The sequence below is a fragment of the Crocuta crocuta genome, unplaced genomic scaffold (assembly GCF_008692635.1).
Source record: "Crocuta crocuta isolate KB4526 unplaced genomic scaffold, BGI_CrCroc_1.0 scaffold148, whole genome shotgun sequence".
Classification (NCBI taxonomy): Eukaryota; Metazoa; Chordata; class Mammalia; order Carnivora; family Hyaenidae; genus Crocuta; species Crocuta crocuta.
In genome coordinates, this window is record NW_027532416.1 from 1140197 (window position 1) to 1163986 (window position 23790).

The 23790-nt window shown below is 43.8% G+C and overlaps 2 protein-coding genes across 3 annotated transcripts in view; one reads left to right on the forward strand and one right to left on the reverse strand.

Annotated features, from left to right (window-relative positions):
• The window catches only part of ME3 (malic enzyme 3), a 192504-nt gene that overhangs the window by 47388 nt on the left and 121326 nt on the right, over positions 1-23790 (forward strand). The gene's annotated exons all lie outside the window — the stretch shown is intronic.
• Positions 4035-4379, reverse strand: LOC144243838 (large ribosomal subunit protein P1-like). Its single transcript, XM_077778978.1, has 2 exons — positions 4309-4379; positions 4035-4233 (listed from the first exon to the last, which is right to left on the reverse strand). The coding sequence occupies exons 1-2, from the start codon at positions 4377-4379 to the stop codon at positions 4035-4037; spliced, it is 270 nt and encodes an 89-aa protein (XP_077635104.1).

The following is a 23790-nucleotide window of genomic DNA, read 5'->3' on the forward strand; positions in this document are numbered from 1 at the left end:
ATCAGCCCGGTCCATAAGTCTGAAAATAATGTTTGGCCAGAATATGCCAAACAAGGAGGAGGACAATCACATTTGCAATTTAGAAAGATCACTCTGAGAGGAGAATTGATTGCTACAATTCTTGCTTGCTGTGAATGTTAGTCGAGTAGAATTGATTCACCAAGCTTCAAGAAGCAATGCTACATTAAGCCAGAAACCCAGCTATGGAAACTCAGCCTGTCCCTCAGTCCAGAACAAAACGATAACAACAAAACCCCCAGTGTGCCAACGTGAAAATCAAGCTGTTGGTTTACAAGAAATGTAACTCTATCTCTTTCTGTTGTTGTCGGTGCCAGACTGGTTTTCAGGCGAAGCCTGGTTTGGCATCCACTGCTGGGTGAATTTGCTGAAAACAGCAATCTCACATGTTTACACTTCTTTCGCCTGGTGACACATGGATTAGAAAAAGAAATAGGGATGATTAAGTCAGGAGGGGCAAGCATCAGATAATCCCAAGCCAGACAAATGACCTCCAAATCAAAACCAGTCAGCCAACCAAAGTCTCCACACCACTGCACCAAAATTTCTCCACTTTTCTACACAAGGAGAATCATCAGCACTGTGAACAATCAGTCAGTTAGTTCCCAGTGGGTCATGGTGTATTTTTTCTATCATCCCTGTGTAAGAACATGAGGCCTGAGCAGCATCTGGTGAACATCAGTCACTGAAGCTGTCGGGTATTTGGAGGTACTGTCAAGCTCATGGGTCACGGGAGGAAGTCTGGGTAATGGAGTGTCAGAACACTGATGGGGACCCAAAAATAGCTTCACTGAAGGCCGACCACTGATTGATTCTTTAGGGTCAAGGCCAGGGTTCCATTTGAGTGGCACTTGTGTGTGTAGTTCTAAGTAGCCAGAGACACTGCTTTCTTTTGCTGTCCACAAGGAGAAACTTAGTAAGGCATGTTGCTAAAATATGTTCCCAAACTTGTGCTCAGCACTATGCCAAAGGCTCAAGAAGGAAGTGATGTACTTGGAGTCAAGAATGTGATCATGGGCAGGTGAACTCCTGAGCCTCAATCTCCTCATCCATAAAATCAGTCCTCAGTTAACTTCTGGGACTGCTGTGGCAGTCTCATAAGATAAAATACAGCAATGGATAAAATGCTCATTGCTATGTACGCGTCACAGGATAATATTGTTACTGCTATTCTCAGATGAGCTCAGATAGCTGTTGGGGGGAGGTGAGGGGAGGTGGAGTCTTTCTCTGTAAGTAAGGTGCTGTGGTCTCCCAGATACTTCTCTGGGAGGGACACACGTAGGCTCTGGAAGCTCTTGGAAAATTGGAGTGGAAAAATAGTCGATTGTTTCTGGGCCAATGGGACGGGGCGTGGAAACAAAGCAGGGAGAAGACAATCATTGAGAGTCCTGGAGGAAGACACTTGAAATGAAAAACTTTGAGCTTTGGAGTCAGACTGTCTGGTTTGAAGCCTAGCCTGCCGCTCCCTTTCTGGCTATATGACTCAGGGAGACTGCTTGTCTATTCTGTCTATAAAGCAGGTGTGAATTTTATAAACCTATTTTTAAAGAGAGAGAGGGAGACACAGAATCTGAAGCAGGCTCCAGGCTCTGAGCTGTCAGCACAGAGCCCGATGTGAGCCTTAAACCCACAAATGGTGAGACTGTGACCTGAGCCAAAGTCAGACACTTAACTGACCGAGCCTCTCAGGCATCCCTGTATTCCTTAAATATATTATAGTTTTATTTGTCAGTTGTACCTCAATAAAGCTAAAAATAAATACTTGTTCATAGAGGAAATGCCAGGTCATAGACCAAAAAGTTCTGTGTGAGCTCCTCTGACTTAACAGATGAGAAAACTAAGGCCCAGAAAGGCTGGCCCAGGGTCACACAGCTATTGGTGGCAGAAGGGAACTCTCAATACAAGTCTTCAAAAGCCAAAGTAATTTCCTGTCCATCAAGCCTCTGAGATGGTCTCTAAGATGGAGACCTTCCCAGGACCCACACCTCATTACGGGTGGCAGATCCCATGACTGAGAAGCACATCCAGCCTTCTGAGCGCTTGTGGAACAGCATGTACAGGTGCTCTGAGGAGTCACAGAGGGCAGTGCAGACTGGAAACCAGGTTGGCACAGCTGGGCCTGGGGCCCTGGTCAGTGTCAGAGAAGAGGCTAAAGAGTCACATCACCAAGTCTCCTCTGAGGAGGGGGGTGGGTGGTCACTGTAGGGCTTCAGAGGACGGAGTAACACAGTCAGACTTGTGTTTTAGAAAATGCACTCCAGGAGTGCAGTAAGGACACCATGTGACCTGATTTGCCCAGGACAACACCAGTATAATGGATGAAGTTTATGAAGTGCTTTTGTGTGTGCGTGCGTGCGTGTGTGTGTGTGTGTGTGTGTGTGTGGTGGTGGTGGTCGTGGTGAGGTGTTGGGGTGGGCAGAGGTATTCCACAGAGCTCTTGAAGTCCTTTGTGCAGATTCTCATTTTTCTCACCTGATTTTCACAATAGCCGTCAGAGGGAGGCAAAGCAGTTACTATCAGCCCTGTCTTCCAGATGAGGAAAACCAAGAGGCAGAAGTCAAGCCCCTTGTCTGAGCTTCACAGGCCAAGAGGCTGGACTCTCATTCCAGCACTTCCGCTACTACACCACTCTTATGGATGCTGTAACCATGTTAGTAGTAAAAGTCATTTGGTCCAAAAGTAAATTAAAATACATTAAGGACAAGAGGCATATTAGATGCTTAGTAAATACTTGTTAATTTTTTCTACGATAAACTACAAAATTTAATAACAAATTTTAACAAATGTAGTTTTCCATAGCAAACAAACATCTATAGTCTCTAGGGCATGAGATAACAGTGCTTATAAATATTAAAACAAACTTTTTAATATCCTTAGAAGTCTCTTTGAGTGGGAAACAGACTTAGAAATTCAGCTTTTTAAGATAACAAAATAACCTACAGAATAGGAGAAAATGTTTGCAAGTCTTATATCCAGGATCCAGAATACATAAAAGGGCTCTTATAACAACAAAATGAAAAAAGAAACTAAAAAATGAGCAAAGTTACTTGAATAGACATTTCTTCAAAGAAGATATACAAATGGCCAATGATACAGGAAAAGATATTCCACATCATTAATCATCAGAGAAATGTGTTATCAGAATCACCATGAGATACTGCCTCACATCCAGTAACATGGCGGTTAGAAAAAAAAAAAGGGAAAATAGCAAGTGTTGGTTAAGATATGGAGAAATGGAAACCTATATACATTGCTGGTAAGGATGTAAAATGATTCAGCCACCATGGAATTTGTTGTGGTGGTTCCTGTAAAAGTTAAACATAGGATTACTATGTGACCCAGCAAGTCCTCTCCTAGGTAAATGACCAGATGAGTGGAAAACAGGCACTCAAGCAAATGCTTGTGTAAAAATATCCCCAGCAGCACTCTTCACAGTGGCCAAAAGGTGAAAGAGTGCAGATGTCCACCAACAGGTGATGGATAAACACACGGTAGTGTGTATTTACAACAGATACAAATCAGCCATTAATGAGAGTGAGGTACAAGATGGACGAACCTCAGGAACGTGCTGCAGTGAAAGAAGGCAGACCCATGATCACCTCTCTTGTATGATTCCATTTAGATGAAATATTTAGAATAAATCTATCAATACGGTAAAGTCTATAGAGACAAACTAGCTGAGTGGTTGCTTAGGTCTGGGGGGCAGGAGAATGGGAATATGGGGGGCAGCTGCTTAATGGCCAGAGCATTTCTTTCTGAGGTGATAAAAATATTTTAAAGCTATAGAAAGGTGTTGGTTGTGCAACTTGTGAAAGTACCAAGTGCATTTTAAACTGGTTAATTTTAATTTTTAAAATATATAAAATACAGATGATGGGTTCAACTTAAATTAGGGTTAAGAGGTATATTAATATTCAATAGGAATTTTCTTCACTGTTCAAATGTCATTTCTAATGTAGTTGTTTTTATTTTTTTAAAGAGTTCAGCTTTTTTACTGAACAGGTTACAGAAGAGGTTTAGTCAAAAAGACCAAAGCCCATGTCATCATCACACTCCTCTGATTCTTTTTTCTTTGCTTCCACCTCCTTCTCCCCAGCTGAGGCAGCAGTGGTGGAGGGCGCGGGACCTTCTGCTGGCACTGAGCCAGCCCCTGGGGCAGGTCCACCACCCCCTACATTGCAGATGGGGCTCCCAATGTTGACATTGGCCAGGGCCTTTGCAAACAAGCCTGGCCAGAAATATTCAACATTTACACCTGCTGCTTCAATGAGGGCATTGTTTTTATCCTGTGTGACCGTCACCACATCGTGGTGCAGGTTGAGGGCTGAGTACATGCAGGCGAGCTCTGAGGAGACAGCCATGGGAGGGTGAGGGCTGAGCGGGCACTGCTGGGCATAGTGCTAGTCACCGGATGAAGTGAGGGCCTCACACCAACGTGGCCTTAGCTCCCTCTGACATACTGGATTTTCTTCGCAAGAGTTAACTGTCTCGCAGATTATTCACAGAAACTGTGCCACAGTTTCCTCATCTGGGAATAATAATAGGAATAATAATTGTACCTGCCTCATTTAGTTGTTGAGAGGATTAAATGGGTTAGGACACATAAATCTATACCTTTGTAAATTATTTACATACATGTAAATCTATTTACATTATGTAATTTTGATATGTTTGTACGTTTACATTTATATATAAATTCCCTACTTTTTTCCAGTTCCCAATTATTTCTCAACAAAACAAGCAGTTATAATATTCAGAGACCATTGGTTTTATGAGGGGAAACTTCTTGGCTCTTTTTTTCTTCTAGGAGACAGCCCTCTTGAGCAAGGTGTGCTCTCTTCCTCTGTCGTTTCCCATGTAGATATTAAGTCCTCATGTTAGAAGGTCATGCTGTGTCTGATGCTTCACAGAGTTGAATGAGTGGATAAGGATCTACAACAGGACTATTCTCAATAGGCGTCTAGTGCGCCTCCCCTTCCTCAGCAACAAAATGTGTGGCTTCCATGGTCTCCACTTCTCCTCACAGTCCTTTGGCCACAAATAGTCACAGGGTCCTAGTCCAGCCACAAAGGAGACTAGGAGATTTATGGAGGTACGTGGCCTTTTTGGTCAGCCACTAACAGTCTCTCCCACACGAGTTTGGAAGAATTTAAGGAACTCTGGGCAACAGTTCACTGCTTATTCTGACCTGACCTTGTAAACGTGTTCCTTGGAACTGAATTCCAGGTTCTGGTTCCAGTTCCACGTCACGTCCCTGCTTTGGTACCATATCTCAGGTGTTTTGAACACGAATCCTGTCACTGAAAGGCAACTCCTGAGTCTGGGTCCCTGCTGCTTACCTAATCTGCTCATATGCATCTATGTAGTCTGGCGTTGCATTCCTAACTCTACACATACCATCCGTCTCCCCAAACCTTTGCCTTGTGCTGGAGCTGTCGGTCGAACTTTTTCTGGCTGCCTGTTACCAGACCTTTCCTCTGTTTCCTGTTGCCCCCTTGCTGTGGCTGTCCTCCACAATCTGATTTACTCTGGTTTAACCTATCTCATCATCATCCAAGACCTGGTTCTGACAGGGGGAATGGAAAGTATAACCAAAAAGGGGAAGGTACAGAAAAGGAAAGTAGAAGAGAGACAGGTGGCATAATAAATGAACATTACATGTAGAATGGGTTCAAGTCTAAACTCTGCCACTTATGTGACCTTAGCCAAGTCCAGAACCTTCCTGAAACCGGTTTCCTCAGTTACAGTATGAGAGAGGTAGACCAGATGATCAGCCAATATTTTATGGCTTTTATGATTCAGTATGTAGGTAAGAATATCTTGGGTTTTTCTGAGAACAAGGAAAGAGGAGGCCCGAGCATAGGCACTGAGTAGAGCTGTTTGGGTCAGAATTTTGAGTGGGAACTGCTTAGGAGTATCCAGTCCTTCTGGGTAAACATTTTCCTGGGCTTTACTGAGTAAAACCCGAAATTTGTACTTTCAAAAATGGAGAAGGGGGAGAGTTGGCTTCAAATATATTTCATTTGACTATGATGAAAGTATTAAAATTGCACAAGTAGGAAATTTATAGGCCACTTTACATTCTGCTCATTTTTGCACTAGTCAGAAAAGCTAAAATTCAGTCTGTTCTCACATTAGCTGAAGAAACCCCTTGTCAAAGACCCCTCAATCCATCTGGTTATCATTATTAAAGCATTATGGGGCATGTGTGCTTTCCATAGGAAAAAAATGAATAATCCCTTCAAATGTGTAATTTTATAGGTTTTGAAATATGAAGGCAACTATTAAGGGAGCTATCAAAGCAGTCTGAGGTACAGTGTGAGTTGTCAGGGGGAAAATACAAGAGAATTTTCAGTAACAGAAGGTTCAGCTGATTCTCATGCCAAGACCTGGGATTGTAAGAATACTTCTTGGAATTCCTGGAGACTGTTCATTGCGTGGAGGAATCTGGAACAAAGAGAGAAATTCTGAATCACCTGGACCATATTAAAGTGACTGGGGGCTTGAAGGGGTAGAGAGGGCCCCCCTGTAGAGGTGCCTTCTAGCACAACTGCCCTCCCAAAGCACAGCTGAGAGCCTCTATTCTTCTCACTGTGGCCTTCTGTTCCAAGAGCACTGTGCCCTATGCCAGCATTGCCTCTTGGACATCAACCCAAACAGGAAAGCATTTTCCCTTAAGCAAGACGTAGTAGAAAAAGTGAGAGCCTAGATTCTGACCCAACTTGAGTCAAATCCAGGCTCCTAGGCCTCCTGCTGGTAAGCTTTGTGACCCTGGGCCAGCACATGCCTAGTTTGTGGAAGATACTCAGTAAATTACTCCTGACCTAAACTGTTGAACCATGGCAATTACTTACCTGATTTGATCATCAGTTTCCTTTTTATAAGATAGTGTTGAAGAGCACAGGCTTTAGAGGGGTCACAGCTGGGATCAGATCCTGGCTTTTCAAGCACTTAACCTCTCTATGCCTAAATGTCTTCATCTATCAAATGAAGAGGATAGTGTCTCTATCATAAGCTGATTATAATGATTATATGGCTCAAAAGCACTTAAGGCAGTACCTGATACATCGTAACCACCCTATATGTGTTTATTTTAAGGAGAGAATTCTGAAATTTCCTAACTCATGATAAATGCTCCCAAAATACTATAGATAATATTATAATTTTCTCTATTTTATTTTTTCACTTATTTTTATATATTTCCATACATAGTATAAGCCTCTTTCAAAGTCTTCAACATCTTCCAAAGGTCTCAATGAAGAAAACAAAACTCGCTTCCACCAATCAGTGCTTCATAGCTGACTAAGTGTGTTAGTGAAAGAACTGATTTGACTGTGACTTCAGTCTTGCCTTGCACAGAGCCCACCTGGCTTGTCCTAGCTGGTCCTCCAAGGAGATCTGGCATTTGGCTGGAGAAACTTGCTGCTGACTTGGCTCCCAGGCATATCAACCTCTACCAGGACATGATTTGTCATCATCATTCCCTGCTACAAGCAAGAGCTACCTTGCAGAATATAGGAACTGAATTCACTGTTGCCATCCCTGATTTGGGGTGGGGATTGTTTTCTTACTGGAGGAAAACAAATACCTTTGAAGCTTTGACATTCGGATGGGAATTTAAATGTCTCTTTAATCTACTTGTATTTTGTGAGTTGGTAAATGCATGGGAGCGGAGAGGAAAGGGGGAAAGTCCTTAAAGAATGCAATATTGCCATTAACTGTTATGAAATTGTCAAAAACATTTAAACCATAAAAAAATTTTTTTAACCATAATACTCAGTGCTAGTGGAAATGCAGTAGTATGGCAACTTATTATTTTTTTTTACAAATAGTTTATTGTCAAGTTGGTTTCCATATAACACCCAGTGCTCATTCCCACAAGTGCCTTCCTCATGCCCATCTCCCCCCTCCCCCTCCACACCCATCAGTCCTCAGTTTGTTCTCAGTATTCAAGAGTCTCTCATGCTTTGCCTCTCTCCCTCTCCCCCACTATTTCCCCCCTCCTTCTCCCCCTTGGTCCTCCGTTACATTCCTCCTAATCCTCCTATACGTGCAAACATATGGTATTTGTCCTTCTCTGCCTGACTTATTTAACTCAGCATAACACCCACAAGGTCCATCCATGTTGCTACACATGGCCAGATTTCATTGTTTCTCATTGCCATGTAGTATTCCATCGTATAGATAAACCACATCTTCTTGATCCATTCGTCTGTTGATGGACACTTAGGCTCTTTCCATGTTTTGGCTCTTGTTGAGAGTGCTGCTATGAACATTGGCGTACATGTGCTCCTATGCATCAGCACTCCTGTATCCCTTGGGTAAATTCCTTGCAGTGCTCTTGCTGGGTGCTAGGGGAGTTCTATTGTTAACTTTCTGAGGAACCTCCACACTGTTTTCCAGAGGGGCTGCACCAGTTTACATTCCCACCAACAGTGTAGGAGGGTGCCCGTTTCTCCACATCCTTGCCAGCATCTAGAGTCTTCTGATTTGCTCATTTGTGGTATGGTGACTTATATACTGATTTAGCAATATGCCTAAAGAGACTTAGAACAGCTTGACTTCTCTAGAATGTAGCTTCATGAAGGCAGGAATATTTTATCTGTTTCGAATTTTGTTTGGGTTTTGTTTTGTTTTGTTTTTTGCTTATCAATTTAGAATGTTCTCCAACACCTAGTAAGTACTCATTAAATATTTGTTGAGCGAATGAGTGAAGGAGTTATCTGTAGAGGCCCATAGTTGTTTAATCTAAAACACAGTCAGAAAAAAAATAAAATAGGGCACCTGGGTGGCTCAGTCAGTTAAGTGTCCAACTTCAGCTCAGGCCATGATCTCATGGTTTGTGAGTCTGAGCCCTGTATTGGGCTCTGTGCTGGTGGTCCAGAGCCTGCTTGGGATTCTCTCTCTCCCTGTCTCTCTGCTCCTTCTCTGTGCACACTCTCTTACTCTCTTTCCCCCCTCTCAAAAATAAATTTTAAAATATTTAAAAAGGAAAACACAGGGATGTCTGGGTGGCTCAGGTGGTTTAGCGTCTGACTGGCTTAGATCATGATCTTGCAGTCCATGAGTTCAAGCCCCACGTCTGGCACTGTGCTAACAGCTCAGAGCCTGTAGCCTGCTTTGGATTCTGTGTCTCCCTCCCTCTCTCTCTGCCCCTCTCCCGCTCACACTCTGTCTATCTCTCTCTCTTCGTCAAAAATAAACAAGCATTTAAATATTTTTGTTAAATATTTATAAAGGAAAAAATAAAATAAAATAGATTAGAGAAAAAAAGTCAGGGGGCACCTGGGTGGCCCAGTCAGTAAAGTGTCCGACTCTTGATTTCAGCTCAGGTCATGACCTCATGGTTCATAAGATCGAGCCCTGCGTTGTTGGGCTGTATGCTGACAGTGTAGAACCTGTTTGGGATTTCCTCTCTTCCTTCTCTGCCCCTCACCCATGTGCTTGTGCGTGCTCTCTCTCTCTCTCAAAATAAATAAACTTAAAAAAAGAAAAAACAGAAATGCAAACAAAATATGTGCTCATCAAAGCAAAGCTGTCAAAGTTTGGAAACAGTTATACTATGCAAAGCAGGAATAATTAGATATTGGAGTGTTTTTCAGTTTTTTAATAATGCTATAAGTTGAAGTTTTAGTATGTGGGAAAATGCGTATATAGTTTTAAGTGAAAACAATTTGAAATTTTGTATACAGTATTATCTCAACTTTGTTTAAACAAATTTTTTCTTAAGCATAGAAAACATAATAAAATAGACCAAATGACTCAATAGTTATCTCTGAGTATGAGAATAGGTATAATTTTTATTTAATTTTTCTTAACTTTTTGGTGTATAATAATCGTATATTACTTTTAAGTTCAGGAAAAAGATATATGTTTCAAAATCCCTATTGAACTCAGAGTTGGATGGAGATCTGGCTTGTGACCTAGCTCTGCAATTTGCTGATTATGTGTTGATATTCCAGAGACGTTGTATAGCTCATGTGATATATGTGAAACTGTTGTTTCACCAAAGGTTAAGCATAAACCTGAAGTATGTGATAATAGCTGTTGTTACTATTACTACTGTGGTAGCAAAGTGCCACCTTTTGAGAAAGTTGTCCAGAGCATCATAAGATCTTTCCATAATGAGTGGTAAAAATTCCCGATAGGTTCGGGGCGCCTGGGTGGCTTAGTCGGTAGAGCGTCCGGCTTTCACTTAGGTCAGGATCTCGCGGTTCGGGGGTTCGAGCCCCGCGTCGGGCTCTGTGCTGACTGCCAGCCCAGAGCCTGGAGCCTGTTTCAGTCTGTGACTCCCTTTCTCTCTGACCCTCCCCTGCTCATGCTGTGTCTCTCTCTCCTAGAAATAAATAAAACATTAAAAAAAAAAGTGGGAAGACAGTCTCACTATTAAAAAAAAAAAAAAATTCCCGATAGGTTGGGAATGATATTGTCATTTCTCAGAGGGAGACCCTGTCCTTTTTGGATAGTACAAGGCCAGCATATTGCAGGTGCTTGCTGACTTTCACTGTGTGAGTAGAAAGGTTGAAGAATTGCTGGTCCGCTATGTTAACTCATCAGGGTCACAGTGACCTGCAACACTGCGACACAGAAGTGAGTCATTCTCCTGGCAGTGAGCCTAGTCCACAGACATCATCTCCATGCCACTTCTTTGTTATCTTGTCATACACAGTCACACAGAATCCTCATCATAACCCTGCACAGAATGGTCTATATTATGCTAGATTTTAGATGAGGAAGCTGAAGCCAATGGAAAGGTAAACAAATTGCCCGAGGTCACATACTTGGTGACCAGTGGAGCCAGGATTCTTTTTGACTCCTGAGTTCTGTGCTCTTCCCCTGTCATGGGCCTTCTTTCCAAAAGAGTGACCAGGCAGTTTGTTCTCCAGGTCCTGCTGAATTTGAGGGCTTCCTCAGATATTCCAGACAGTACTGTTTTAAACCTTTTTGGTGGTTGCTAGACAGAAACAAAAAAAACTCAAAATCTGAATAGGAATTGAGTAAAAATGCTCCTTTGCTGTTGGTTTCAGTAACAATCCTTAGATAAATGGCTTATCTTAGATGTAGAGACTGAGCTGGCTACATCCAGCAATTATCTGTGAAAACCATGGCTTCCCATTGGTTCCAATGAGATCCCCTATGTTTGCCTACTTAAGGTTACAGGCCTCATGCTTCTCTCTCCTTGGATTTAGTGTGAAGACACCACAGGTAGGAAAGTGTTCCTTAACCTCTCTGATAGCCTTTGCCTTTTGAAGGTGGATTCTGTTTATATTGTTCTTCCAAGTAGTATTTTTTTCAATGAAGCTCAATAATCATTGTGGTGTAAGTGGACCATTCTCCTTCCCTGTTCCTGAGAAACTGCCTCTGGGCATCTGCTGAGAGCTGGTTTGTGAACTAGTTGAGGGACTCTAGAAAAAAGCAGCAATCCACTCCTGGAAACAACCCAGTGCCATTCTTTTTCCAGTGATTGAATTCTGTGGACTCACCTGCCTGTCCATTATCATGGACATGGCTGCAGTAATTTAATTTAATCATGCCATGACTGCAGTAACTTAATAGGCCAGTGGAGAAGCTGGACTGGCTGGGGAAATGAAAGGGAACATGGCCCCAGTTTCCAGCTCTTGCTTATTCTGCATGACTTGGACTCTGGGTAAAATTTTGTTCAGAGGAGGAGTATTAGTTTGCTGGGGCTGCCAAAACAAAATACCACAAACTGTGTGGCTGAAACAACAGAAATTAATTTTCTTACAGCTCCAAAGGTTAGAAGCCCAAGATCAAGGTGTTACAGGTTGGGTTTCTTCTGATGTCTCTCTCCTTGGCTTGTACATGGCCATCTTCTTCCTGTGTCTTCATGTGGTCATCCTTCTATGTTGTTTGTGTCCTAATCTCTTCTTTAAGGGCAACAGTCATAGTGGATTAGAATCTACTCTAAGAACCCAATTTTAACTTAATTGCTTCTTTTAAAAGCCCTAGCTCCAAATACAGTCATATTCTTTAAGTACTAGGGTTTAGGGCATGAATTTAGAGTTGGAGTGTGGGGGGACATGACTCAGCCCATAACAAGAGATCTGCAGAGAATCAGAACAAAATGATTGAACAGTCACTTGCCACATTCCAAACCATGAAGGCTGGTGTCAGCAACTCCTCCAATGCTGGGGTATCTAATCAGACCCCAGGAAAGGAAGAGCCTCAAGGAGACTATGAGGACTCCAGCACAGATGCCTAAGTAGTGCTGAGAACTAGAAATGGGGACTGGCCTCAGGTTCCCAGGCTTGAAACATCCAAGACCTGCACATGTTTCATCTTCCCCAGATAGCTCAATACATGAGGAGGCATCATATCCTGCTTTCTCTCCCTCTGAAATGTACCGTGAGACTCTCCCTTTCCCTCCACTCTGTTTCCTCTGTTCTGCCCAGGCATAGAGTGGCTTCCTCCATATGGACAGTGGCAGCGACCTATCACCACCTCATAGCCTCAGGCTCCGCCCTTCCCTGTCCACCACTCAGCTGTCAGATGGCTCTTTAATGTGAAGACTGGACCAGTACCTGCCTGCTTGCCTATTGCCTACGGGATAATTAGCATTCCTTGGCATGGTACATAAAGACTGTGCTTTAAAACCTTTAAAGACTGTGCTCCCCACTGCCTCTAGAGTAATATAATTAGCAAAGCTTGCAGGCTCAGACCTGCATTTCAGTCTGGTTAGACCTGTTCCCCCATTCTGACTGCCTGACATACCACTACCCCCTCAGGCTTACCCCCCTCCCCCCAGTATGGTCCAACTCCCCAGCTTTCCTCCTCTTCCCTCGGAAAGTCTGCCCTGCTTTCCCTCTCCGGCTTCTAAGCTTGAAGAAATGCCCAAAGTCAAGGTCTAATCAAATGTCACTTTTCTGTGGAGCCTTCCCCACTGTTTGCCCCAGCCCTCAAGGAAATCATTCTCTCCCCACCAGAACACTTGATAATATTTCTCTGTGTGCTTAAAATCTTGAATTGCTTCCTTTCCTTGACTTTGTCTCCATCACTGGCACATGAGCTCCTTAACAAATGGACATTCTGTAATCCATCTCTCTATCCCACTGCCACACACAACCCCATGCCTCGTAGGTGCTTCATACATAGATAGGCCCTAGGAGAGTAAAGAGATGAAGTCACAGGAGTCTCCCCATAACCTTGTTGATGGCCTGTGCTGTGGGGTTGCCAGGTTGTCTGATGACGTCCTTAACAAACTTGACTGATGAGCTGTTCTGTAATAGTGTCCACTGACTATTCTGCCTGTCACAGCACTTCAGTCCTATGTGGGCTGAGTCCCCTCTCAGTGTGGGACAGTCAACAGGACTGCTGTAACCCCACACCCTGTCACTATGATGTGGGGCAGCACACGCGGAAGAAAAGAGCATGTGGCGCCCAGGCAGAAGTGGCTTAGCTGTCAGAGAGCTGGCCCAAGCAGAGCACACAGTGGATACTTGGCAACTGAATTCCTTTACTCATATCATTCCTCCTGGGGCCGTCCAAGAATAAGATGCAGAAAAATGTTCTAGCAGTGCTCAGAAGCAGAAGAAATACAAGTAATTGCCCACCATGGAAAAATAGCAAAGCTGGAAGGGACCTAAGGGTGGGGGAGCATCCAGCCCAGTATATTTTCAGACACTTCTCTTCACTGCAGAACCAACCTACCTTCCTTCCTTCCTTCCTTCCTTCCTTCCTTCCTTCCTTTCTTTTTTGATATTTTTTAAAGTTTCTTTATTTTGAGAGATAGAGTGTGAGCAGGGGAGGAGCAGAGAGAGAGGGAGACATAGAATCTGAGGCAGGCTCGAGGCTCTGAGCTGTCAGCACAGAATCTGATGTGGGGCTCAAACTCACAAACTGTGAGATCATGACCTGAGCCAAAGTCAGACACTTAACCACCTGAGCCTCCCCGGAACCCCCTACTGAACCTTCTTTCAAACAAAATCTCAAATAAGGAAGCCCAATGAATATCATAAAAAATGGGTTAAACTGTCACAGAGGAAGTAAGACAGACCCACATTCCCACACCACTGTGGAAACTCTTGAGGACCCAGCAGAGTCCCTGAAGTCCAGATTGGCATCTCCTAATCTAGTTGTCCAACCTTAAAGACCTATGTTTATTCATTCTTTCATTTATATTCATTCATTCCTTCTCCCTCTCCCCCCTCCTCATCCTCAAACATTTGTTAAAACTCCTACTACAACACAAGCACTAGGGTAAAAATAAGACACGGTACCTGCTGTAAGGAAACCTAAGAGTCTAAATGGGGAGTCAGACTTGTAAACAAACACTTGCAGTATCTGAGATATTTTTAGAGCTCTAGGGTGGCAGTGAGGTTACCAAGAAAGGAGAGAGCAAGTGATTCTCCAGTCAGTGCCCAAAATAAGGTTGTCAGAATTCCCAAGCTAGGAGATGTATTCCCTACCATCCTCTGTGAAAGGAATAAAAGAGGGAGCTTTCATGTTAGGAGCCTATGCACCTGCCCAGGGCCACGCAGCCCAGGGAGGTCTCCCCAGCGGAGTGCACAGAAAAGGCCCTGGCAGGTGACAGAGGGCCAGGGGAGGAAATCTCTCTCCAGCAGCTCAGGACACACAGCCGCCATCTCACAAAGAACAGGGCCAGTGCCTTGGCCTAATGCTTTTGTCCGAGGGCACTAGGGAGCTAAGAAAGCCTTTGTGCCCAGACATCTTTAAATAACTTCACTCTTTTTTTTTTTAATGTTTTATTTATTTTTTGAGACAGAGAGAGACAGAGCATGAGAGGAGGAGGGGCAGAGAGACAGGGAAACACAGAATCCAAAGCAGGCACAGAGTCCAACATGGGGCTCGAACCCACGAATGTGAGATCATGACCTGAGCCGAAGCTAGAGGCTCAGCCCACTGAGCCACCCAGGTGCCCCTAAATAACGTCACTCTTGAGTAAACCTGAGGGAAACCCAAGATTTCTCTCACCAGGAATGGCTTAAGTCCACTAGTAGAGGAAAGGGCCCTCCTCCACCCTCCATGTTCCAGTGGATGGACGGACCGTGGACAGGTAAGGAGCAGCATTTTGGCCCTCTCACAGCCCAAGTCCGGGACAAAGCCTTACCCCATTGGTTGAGGTGTTTGTCCTTTCTGCACTAGTGAGCCAAAGGTTGAAATGTGTGATTTGATATGGTCATTTTGAGTCTGCTTTGCCTCAGACACCTGGAGAGGACATGACTTTAGTCCCCTTGCCGTGGTCTCCTTGGGGCCCCGTCTATGTTTGTGAGGGCCTGAGATAGTACCTGTTCTCAGTGAGAGCCCCTGAACACTTACAAAAGAAGCGATTGGCATATACTTGCAAATAGTACTTGTTTCGTTCCTTGAGGAATTAAGAAGGTGAGGGAGCTAACTGATGTGGAGTAAGGGCGCATCCTGAACCAGGGACCCACCTTGGTGCCTGGTTCCCTCGATTCTTACACTGGCAATGACTGTGATGCTGTCTGTGGAATGTCTCTCCCTCTGACCTGCAGGCTCCAGAGGAGTGAGGACTGTGCCTGTCTTGTGCACTACCATAGCCCAGCTCCTAGCACAGTGCCTGGCACACACTGAGGCACACAACACATATGCTGAATGGACACATAAATGATTTTATATGACATCCTAAGGACCTTGTGGAATTGGTATTATTGGTTCATTTACAGATTAACAAATTGAGATGCTAAGAAGCTACTCACTTGTGTAAGACTACATAGCCAGTCATTAACTCCAACAGTATTAACCCAGGGCTTTAAAATTGAACCCTTGTTTATACTTGAACCTAAAGGCACTAATTTTTTTATAGTAAGTAAGAGAAGGAATCTTTTTTTTCCGTGCTCTAGGAACAACTCTTGTTCTGCCTTCTCTTTATTTTTTTTTTTAATTTTTAACGTTTATTTATTTTGAGAGAAAGAGAGACAAAATGCAAGCAGGGGAGAGGCACAGAGAGAGGGAGACACAGAATCTGAAGCAGGCTGTCAACACAAAGTCCGACTCAGGGCTCAAACTCACCATCTGTGAGATCATGACCTGAACTGAAATTGGATGCTTAACCAACTGAGCCACCCAGGTGCCCCTGCCTTCTCTTTAGAAGAGAGCAACAGGCTACCCTCTTATAATTACAGTGTTATGTCCTAGCAGGTCTCTGGTAGTTGAGGAGGGTGCTTGCTAACACAAATACTGAATGGTGGCCTTTTTCACTTTCTTGTGGAGTGTGATTCTGACTTTAAGAATGGAAAATGGAGGAAGGTGTGAACTACAGCAGCTTTGAAGGGCTTTAATCCAGGGCTAAGACTTGAGGTAGGCTTGGGATGAGTAGGATTCACCAGAGGATTGAGGCTGGACTCTCCAGGGACAGTGTGAGCCAGAGCATGGAAGGGTCAATGAGGAATGCAGAGACATCCACCTGCCTGGAACAGAGAGCCGGGGATCATGCCTTGCCCCCACTTAAAAGCCTATAGGAAGGAGCTCCCTAAACCACAGGCTTCTCAGCTGGATCCCAAAGTTCTCCATGACCTGGGCCTGCCTGTCTCATGTTTGCCCAGGCCTCTGACCTCAGCATCCACCATTGCTGGGCCCAACTGACCAGCAGGCTGCATTGACTTTGAGCATATGCCTCCTGGGCCTCAGCATCTTTGTGCATGTGATCCTTTTACCTGGAGCGCATTCCTCCTCCTTTGCCCATCAGCAGATCTTCTACTTGATCTTAGCTTAGATAGGACCGCCTTGGCAAAACCTTCCTGTCCACCATATTTGGACTGCAAGCCGTTAGCTTCCTTCTTCACACTCCTAACTCCTCCTCTATTTGCATCTATTTTTCTATCAAATTTTCATGTCTATACATCCTTGCCCCTAACCCAGCCTTCCATTCCTGGCTCCATACCCTTCCACTTGGGTTACAGGAAAAACACCCTTCCCTTCTATCTTTGGTCCCTTCCAGAACATTCTCTCCAGCTTCATCTATTAACATCTACAACTCTCACCCTGAGTTGACTTCTTGCTAACCCCTCTCACACTTGTTTTTGCACTCCTCAACTCTCCAAGTCAGAACATAGGTAGGTATCCTTTTATTTGTTCCCTTTTATTCTAAAACTGCCTTCGCCCATACTCTTATTTAAACAAATAGCTTCTACAACAACCAGGTCTGCTTCTCTGCTCCTTTTCTTAAGAGTCATGCTATTTAGAGATACTGACCTTTTCTCCTTTTCATTGTAGCCACTTAACCACCTTTCATTCCTTGAGGACTTTGGCACCAGCTTACAGACTTTCTCCACTCCAGCCCTGCCATCATCTTGGATGGCTTCAGCATCAGTACGGCTGGCTCCTCCAACGCCCTGGCCTCTCCCAACTGGAAAACTTTTCCTCTGCATACCCCCGCAGCGACTCCCAGAGTCACACCCTGGACCTTGGCACTGAGCAAAATTCCTCTGTATGAATCACAGAAATCCTAGAATCATAGAAATTGGTGATTCTAACAACACGCTCCAAGTATAGACACTGTGTGGTTGGCCAGCTCTCTGAACTCCCCAGTCTCCTGTCTCCTGCCCACTTCTGTGTCCTGGTCATCGCCCCTGGCCACCAACTTAATCCAGTCCCTCTTGGAGTTCATGGTCTGCCATCCCCATCCCTCCTGGTCAGTGCCCCAGATTTCATGCACCTTTATCTTTCATTGCACTCTTCTGAGAGAAGTCACAACCCTGGATAAACCTGGCTCTTGCTTTCTCCATGCCCATGGCAGGCAGTCAGGCCATGCCGGAAGAAAACATGCAACAGAAGAAAGTATACATGTATACATACATTTACAATTATCAGTTTCAATGGACCCCAGAAATCTCATGTTTCTCTGATCACCTTGCTTTCACACTCTCCACAACCTCTGTTTGGAAACCTCTCCACTCTGACATCACCAACCCTCGCTCCCCGCAGATGATTTCCACATGGAGCATGTAAGAGCACAGCACCTCCAGGTGACCTCCCCTCCTTCCCTCCTGTTCAGCAGCTGAGGGCCCTCCTCTGTCCAAGTCCAGTCCCTCCACCCAGGCTCTGGCTCCCATCCTCTCCCTTCCTGAGCAACCCCTCCCATCAGCATTTCAACATGCTCAAGCCTCTCTACTGAAGTCACTCACCTTTGGTAGCCAAACTTTTGGAGGGTTAGTGTGTTTGCTGCTTATTTCCTTGCCTCCTGCTCTCTCTTCCAATTACTCCAGTCTTTCTGGAGAAGACCTTCAGTGGCTTACAGAGGATCTCCTCTTTGCTGAATCCAGAAGACAGTTTTCAGTCCTCATGTTACTTGACCTTTCAGAGTAATCCAGCAGTGTTGACCACTCCCTCCTTCCTTTCAGAAATGCTTCTCCTTGGCCATCTTGTGACAACCTAACTTTTGGTTCCCCTTGTGCCTCCCAGCTTCTGTCCCTTCTCACCTTCCTCCAGTACCTTATCCTCCTTTATCCAGACTTCAAATGCTGAAGTTTCTCCAGGCTCATGCCTCGGCTCTTCCCTATTCTAAAGTCTCTCCATGGAGCCTCAATTACCACCTGTTTGCTAACAGTTTTCAAGTTCATTCTCTAGCCCTCTCTCTATGACCCAGACTTACAGATGTCCAGTTGCCCACTCGACATCTTCAGGTGGCTATCTCACAGGCTGTCAGACTCAGTGGGTGCAAAGTGCAATTTGAGATATGCTCCTTTCCTTCCATCCCCAGTCCCCAGGTATCCTGGTCCTCACTCTGGCATCCAACCTCACCGATACCAACACAGTCATCCACTGAGTTCTGTTGGCCCAGTGATCTTGACCCCTCCCTCCCACTCAACCCCAGTTCTTGTCCGTCACCAGCTCCTATGCATCTCCTTCCCTCTGAACAGCTATTTTCCTTCTAGCTCTCTCCATCAGCAACCCACCGTTCTAGTCCAACCTGCTGTTACATTTCACCTAGACTGTTGCAGGGATCTTCCAAGTTATTAACACATTCTTAGTCTCTTCCAAAATTTCTCACTGTAGCCAAAGTGATCATTGGCAAAAAAACTTCAAAGTGAATTATGTCTCTTCTCTTTCAAACTTTTCTGGGTTTTCCCATTGCCCTGTGGCTGAAAACCCAAGTCCTTAGCAAAGGCACCCACCTGCTGCACAATCTTGGTCCTGCCTGTGCCCATTTCTCTTTCAGAGCCTTTGAATACGCTGTTTCTTCTCCACTTGGAGTGTTCCACTTTTCTCTGCTCAACTCTGCCTTGGCACCTGGCCTAATTAACTCTATTTATCTTTCATATCTCATCTCAGATGTTGCTTCCTTAGGGATGGCTTTCCCAATCATATTCCCCCCAAAAGGAAACTGCATCAGGGATCCTGGTTCCTCCTTGCTTTCATAGTATCCTCTGCATCTGCTCTGTAGTGTTTCTTATCATGAAAGGATTCCTTGGGTATTTATTTATTTAGATTTTTGCAGTGCACATTTTTATTTATTTTTTTTAAATAGTTTATTGTCAAATTGGTTTCCATATAATACCCAGTGCTCATCCCCACAAGTGCCCTCCTCCATGCCCATCACCCCCTTGCCGGCATGTGAGCTTCTCTTTTTCACAGCTGTATCCCCAGCCTAGCACACCACCTTGCACACTCAACAAATTTTTGTCAAATGAATGTCATCACCTTGTTTTGCAACTTTGTTTGAATGAATGACAAACCACTTTGTGCTAGTTAAATGAATGAATGGATGGATGACAGATTGAGCAAGACGAGTGGACCAGATGCTGGACATCTCAACAGAGACAGCAGTGAGAAAAGTATTCTAAGGTCCTTATCTGCAAGCTTTGGGCTATCTGGTTGGCATTAACTTTCAGCCATAAAAATACTTTAGAGATTTGTTCCTATAAAAATCCAGCCTCTGATCCTGGTTTCTCATCAAGGTTTAATTGTCCCAAAAATCCAGATACTTAAGTGGAAGTTTCTGTTCTTTGTTTTTTTAATGAGAAAATAACAGAGAAATCCTTTTGCTTCAGACTAAGTAGAAACAACTTGGCTTTCATCTTCTCCTAAGGAATGGAAGCTGATGTTCTCTTTCTGTGATAAACTTGCCCAGTGCCAGGACTCTCGTTAGGATTTTACACTAGGGACAAAGAGAGATCTTGCTACAACAGCGTACAATGTTTAGTACTATCATTGTGTTTTTGCGCTATGCAGTCTTCGTATTTTAAGGGATTAACACTAATAAAGAATTATATTAAATAGTATTTTTCCTTCCTGTCAATTCTGCTCATTTAAAAAGATGTATCTTTACCGGGTTCCCTCACTCAGTTGGTTAAGTGACCAGCTCTTGGTTTTGGCTCGAGTCATGATGGCATGGTTTAGTGAGTTTGCTGCTGGTGGCGTGGAACCTGCTTGGAATTCTCTATCTCCCTCTCGCTCTGCCCCTTCCGTGCTCACTCTTTCTGTCTCTCTCAGAATAAATAAGTAAACTTCAAAAAATATATATATCTTTATTAAGTCAGCATCCACCCACCCATCCTTCTTAATTAAGAAATTATTCTAAGTGAATCTCTATTGAGATAATTTCCAAGGACAATTCCCTCACCTTTACTCCTGATTCTGTGTGTTATGGGTTAGAACTTGTGCAGGTGAAAGAAAAGCCCAGGCTCTGCTGTAATCAACATTTAATGGTACAGGCCTGGGGACTTGAATTTCTAGCCAGCAACCCAGGTACTCCTGATGTACAGTGAACTTAGGGACTCAGAGTCCTTAATTATAAGTTTAAGTCCTTCATCCTTTCATACTTCAGTGTACTTTTGTGATTGGCAGACAGGCATATAAGGGTGCTCTCAGCAGAGGAGACAACATATACATGCACAGAGGCATGAAAATGCCCACTTCTGCTAGGAATGATAAAGGAGTTTGCTGTATTGAAGGCTACCACGGAGGCTGGCAGGAGATGAAGGCAGAAACAACACACAGTTTATGAAAAGCCTTGAAGGCTTTGATAAAGATGTTTTAGGTTAGGAAGTGAAATTGTCTAATTTGGTTTTTGGAAAATGTCTGGCAGAAGTTCTATAAGGTGTATTCCAGGGACAGGACAGTGACAGCTTGGGTGAGAGTAAGGAAGACCAGAGTCCAGCTGTTGAAGAACCACTGGTTTATTAGACACCAGGGAGATACTGGAGAGACCAGAAGGATGAGAATGAGGCAGATGGACAAGTGAGGAAGAGTTAGAACCATTTAGGAGATAAAACTCCATCTGAACTTAGCAATGACTGCATGTATGGATTGGGTTGTAAGGAAAACAGGATGTCTCTGGAGTTGCTTCTGGGCTAATGGACCTTTTCTGGAGTTCGTTGAGAAGAGAGTGCAGGACGGAGTTCTGGCAAGGAATATGAGTTTGGTTTGGAGCATGTGATGTTTGACAGGCCTATGAGACACATCGGTGGTGATGCCTAGGGAGCAGATGGATATACACGTCTGGCATTTAAATGATTCTGGGGACATGATGCAAAGCATTGCCCTTGTTTGCCACCAGCTTATCACCCGAACTGCTGTATTTAATGTAACAATAGCTAGCATATAGCTTAGTAAGTCCTTACTAAGTGTCAGACACCCTGCTGCACAGGACACATTATGAAATAGGTACTGTTGCCACCCCTGATTTATGGAGGAAGAACCTGAAACTTAGAAAGTTGGGTAATGTACTGAGGCCATGCATCTCATAAGAGTCAGAGCTGGGATTCAAGCCTGCAGTCTGAGTCCACCACTGGTAATCACTGTCCGATGCTACATTGTTTCTCAGCTGCTCAAGCTATACCAGCAGTTAAACAGGCACTTTACATCACAAATCAGTGCCCGTAGATATACATTACACTGTGTGCACATGCACTCACACAGGCAGTTAAGTAAACAGTGGTCCAAACAGTGCTTACCCTCACTAAATTGATGCAACCTGATATTTTCTACTCAAGTATATCATTTTTTAAATATGTCAGTTGCTCCTAGGATTCCTGGGTGGCTCAGTCAGTTAAGTGTCCAACTTTAGCTCAGGTCATGATCTTGGGGTCCATGGGTTCAAGCCTTTCATCAGACTCTGTGCTGTCAGCTCAGAGCCTGGAGCCTGCTTTGGATTTTGTGTCTCCCTCTCTCTGTGCCCCTCCCCCACTCATGCTCTCTCTCCATCTCTCAAAAATGAATAATCATTAAAAAAAATTTTTTTGAATATCGGGTTTTCCCTGTTCAATTTCACAGCCGGACTTTGAGTTTGACAAATACTGCTATATTTTGTTCTCCTGGGAAGAATATTTCATTTCTATTCCCAGTCCTTGTCATTCCCCCATCTTTAGAGAAAGAACACTAAACGTTGCTGCATGGGGTTCTACTTTTGTCTCTAGAGAAGGTATTAAAGGTAAAAGCTTGGGGCATTGCCGATAAGGCCAGCCAGGGAACACTTGCTTGGGCAGATGGCTTGAACCTGGTCTTTAATGTGGCTGACAGAGGTCATCGTAGAGTGTGCAAAATCACAGCAAAGAATGCAGTGCAAAGTGGCATGAGCAAAATAGTGATTGCTACTGTGAGCTTCAGTGGCACGCAGGCCTGCATTTGTGTTCCAGCTCTACACCTTATTAACCATATCATTTGGGGCAGAAACTTTACTTCAGAGGCTATTGTAGAAGGATAAAATTGAACTAGCACACTGATTCTTTCAGCAGCTACCATAAGCTTAGCCCTTAGTAGGCAAACTGAGGAAATAGTATTAATATCTTTTTTAATTTAAGGTATAACAGATAGACTAACTTACAAACTGAATATTCATCTGCAAAAGCAAATTAAGATTTCCAGACTATTCAGTAATGACCCAATCATTCAATGATCAGCAGGCTATTTGTAAGTTATTTAAAGGAGACTTTATTTTATTTTTTAAATGTTCATTTATTTATTTTGAGAGAGAGAGAGAGGGAGCGAGCGAGCCGGAGGGGGCAGAGAGAGAGGGAGAGAAAGAAGCCCAAACAGGCTACACACTGTCAGGACAGAGCCCAATGCAGGACTCCAAATCACGAAATTGAGATCATGACTTGAGCAGAACACTTGACTCAGAGGCTTAACTGACTGAGCACCCAGGTGCCCCGAAAGGAGACTTTGAATATTGATTTTACTTAACACAGGATGAAGTAGGTCTTAGAAGAGCCTGGTAGCTAAATGTCACTAAATATAGCCATGGTCACAGAGTTTGTATCAGGACATTTGGAGGGGAGGTCGCCCTGCACGTCTTCCTTCAGATTAGATAGTGTCACCCCAGAGCAGCCACGATACCTGTGTAGGAATCCCAGCGCCCTTTCAGGAAGTCATCAGTGGAAAAGAGCTCTTTGATTAAATACAAACCTATATCAAAATGTACAGGTCCCAGAGCTAATCATGTTTATGAAACGAGAACTTTTCTAGAAGACTTTGAAATTCATGAGGTACGAAAGTTTAGATTCTATCTCATGAGGGAAGAAAGAACAAGTTCAATGTTGATTAGAGAAGCAAATCACTTGGTAAAAGTAAACTCACATGGCTTAAGGCTCTATATGTCCTTGCCCTTTCTTTTACTATAAATCTAATTTAAAAATGGAAATACAGTTCAAAAAATATTCCTGGTACTTGAACTTTTAACATTCAGTCCAATCCCCTTTGGCTTTCTCTCATTAATTTCAGATTTCCATCAGGTCATCATTACTATTAAAATTTATCAGGCATATACTCTTTTTTTTTTTTTAATTTTTATTTATTTCTAAGAGAGAGAGAGACAGCGTGAGCAGGGGAGGG

Bases quoted from the DNA above. Each gene is read 5' to 3' on its own strand.
- LOC144243838 (XM_077778978.1), bottom strand. From the start codon at position 4,379: ATGGCTGTCTCCTCAGAGCTCGCCTGCATGTACTCAGCCCTCAACCTG. The intron at 4,234-4,308 runs ACAGGATAAAAA...CTTGTTTGCAAA, and splicing joins CACGATGTGGTGACGGTCAC to GGCCCTGGCCAATGTCAACA.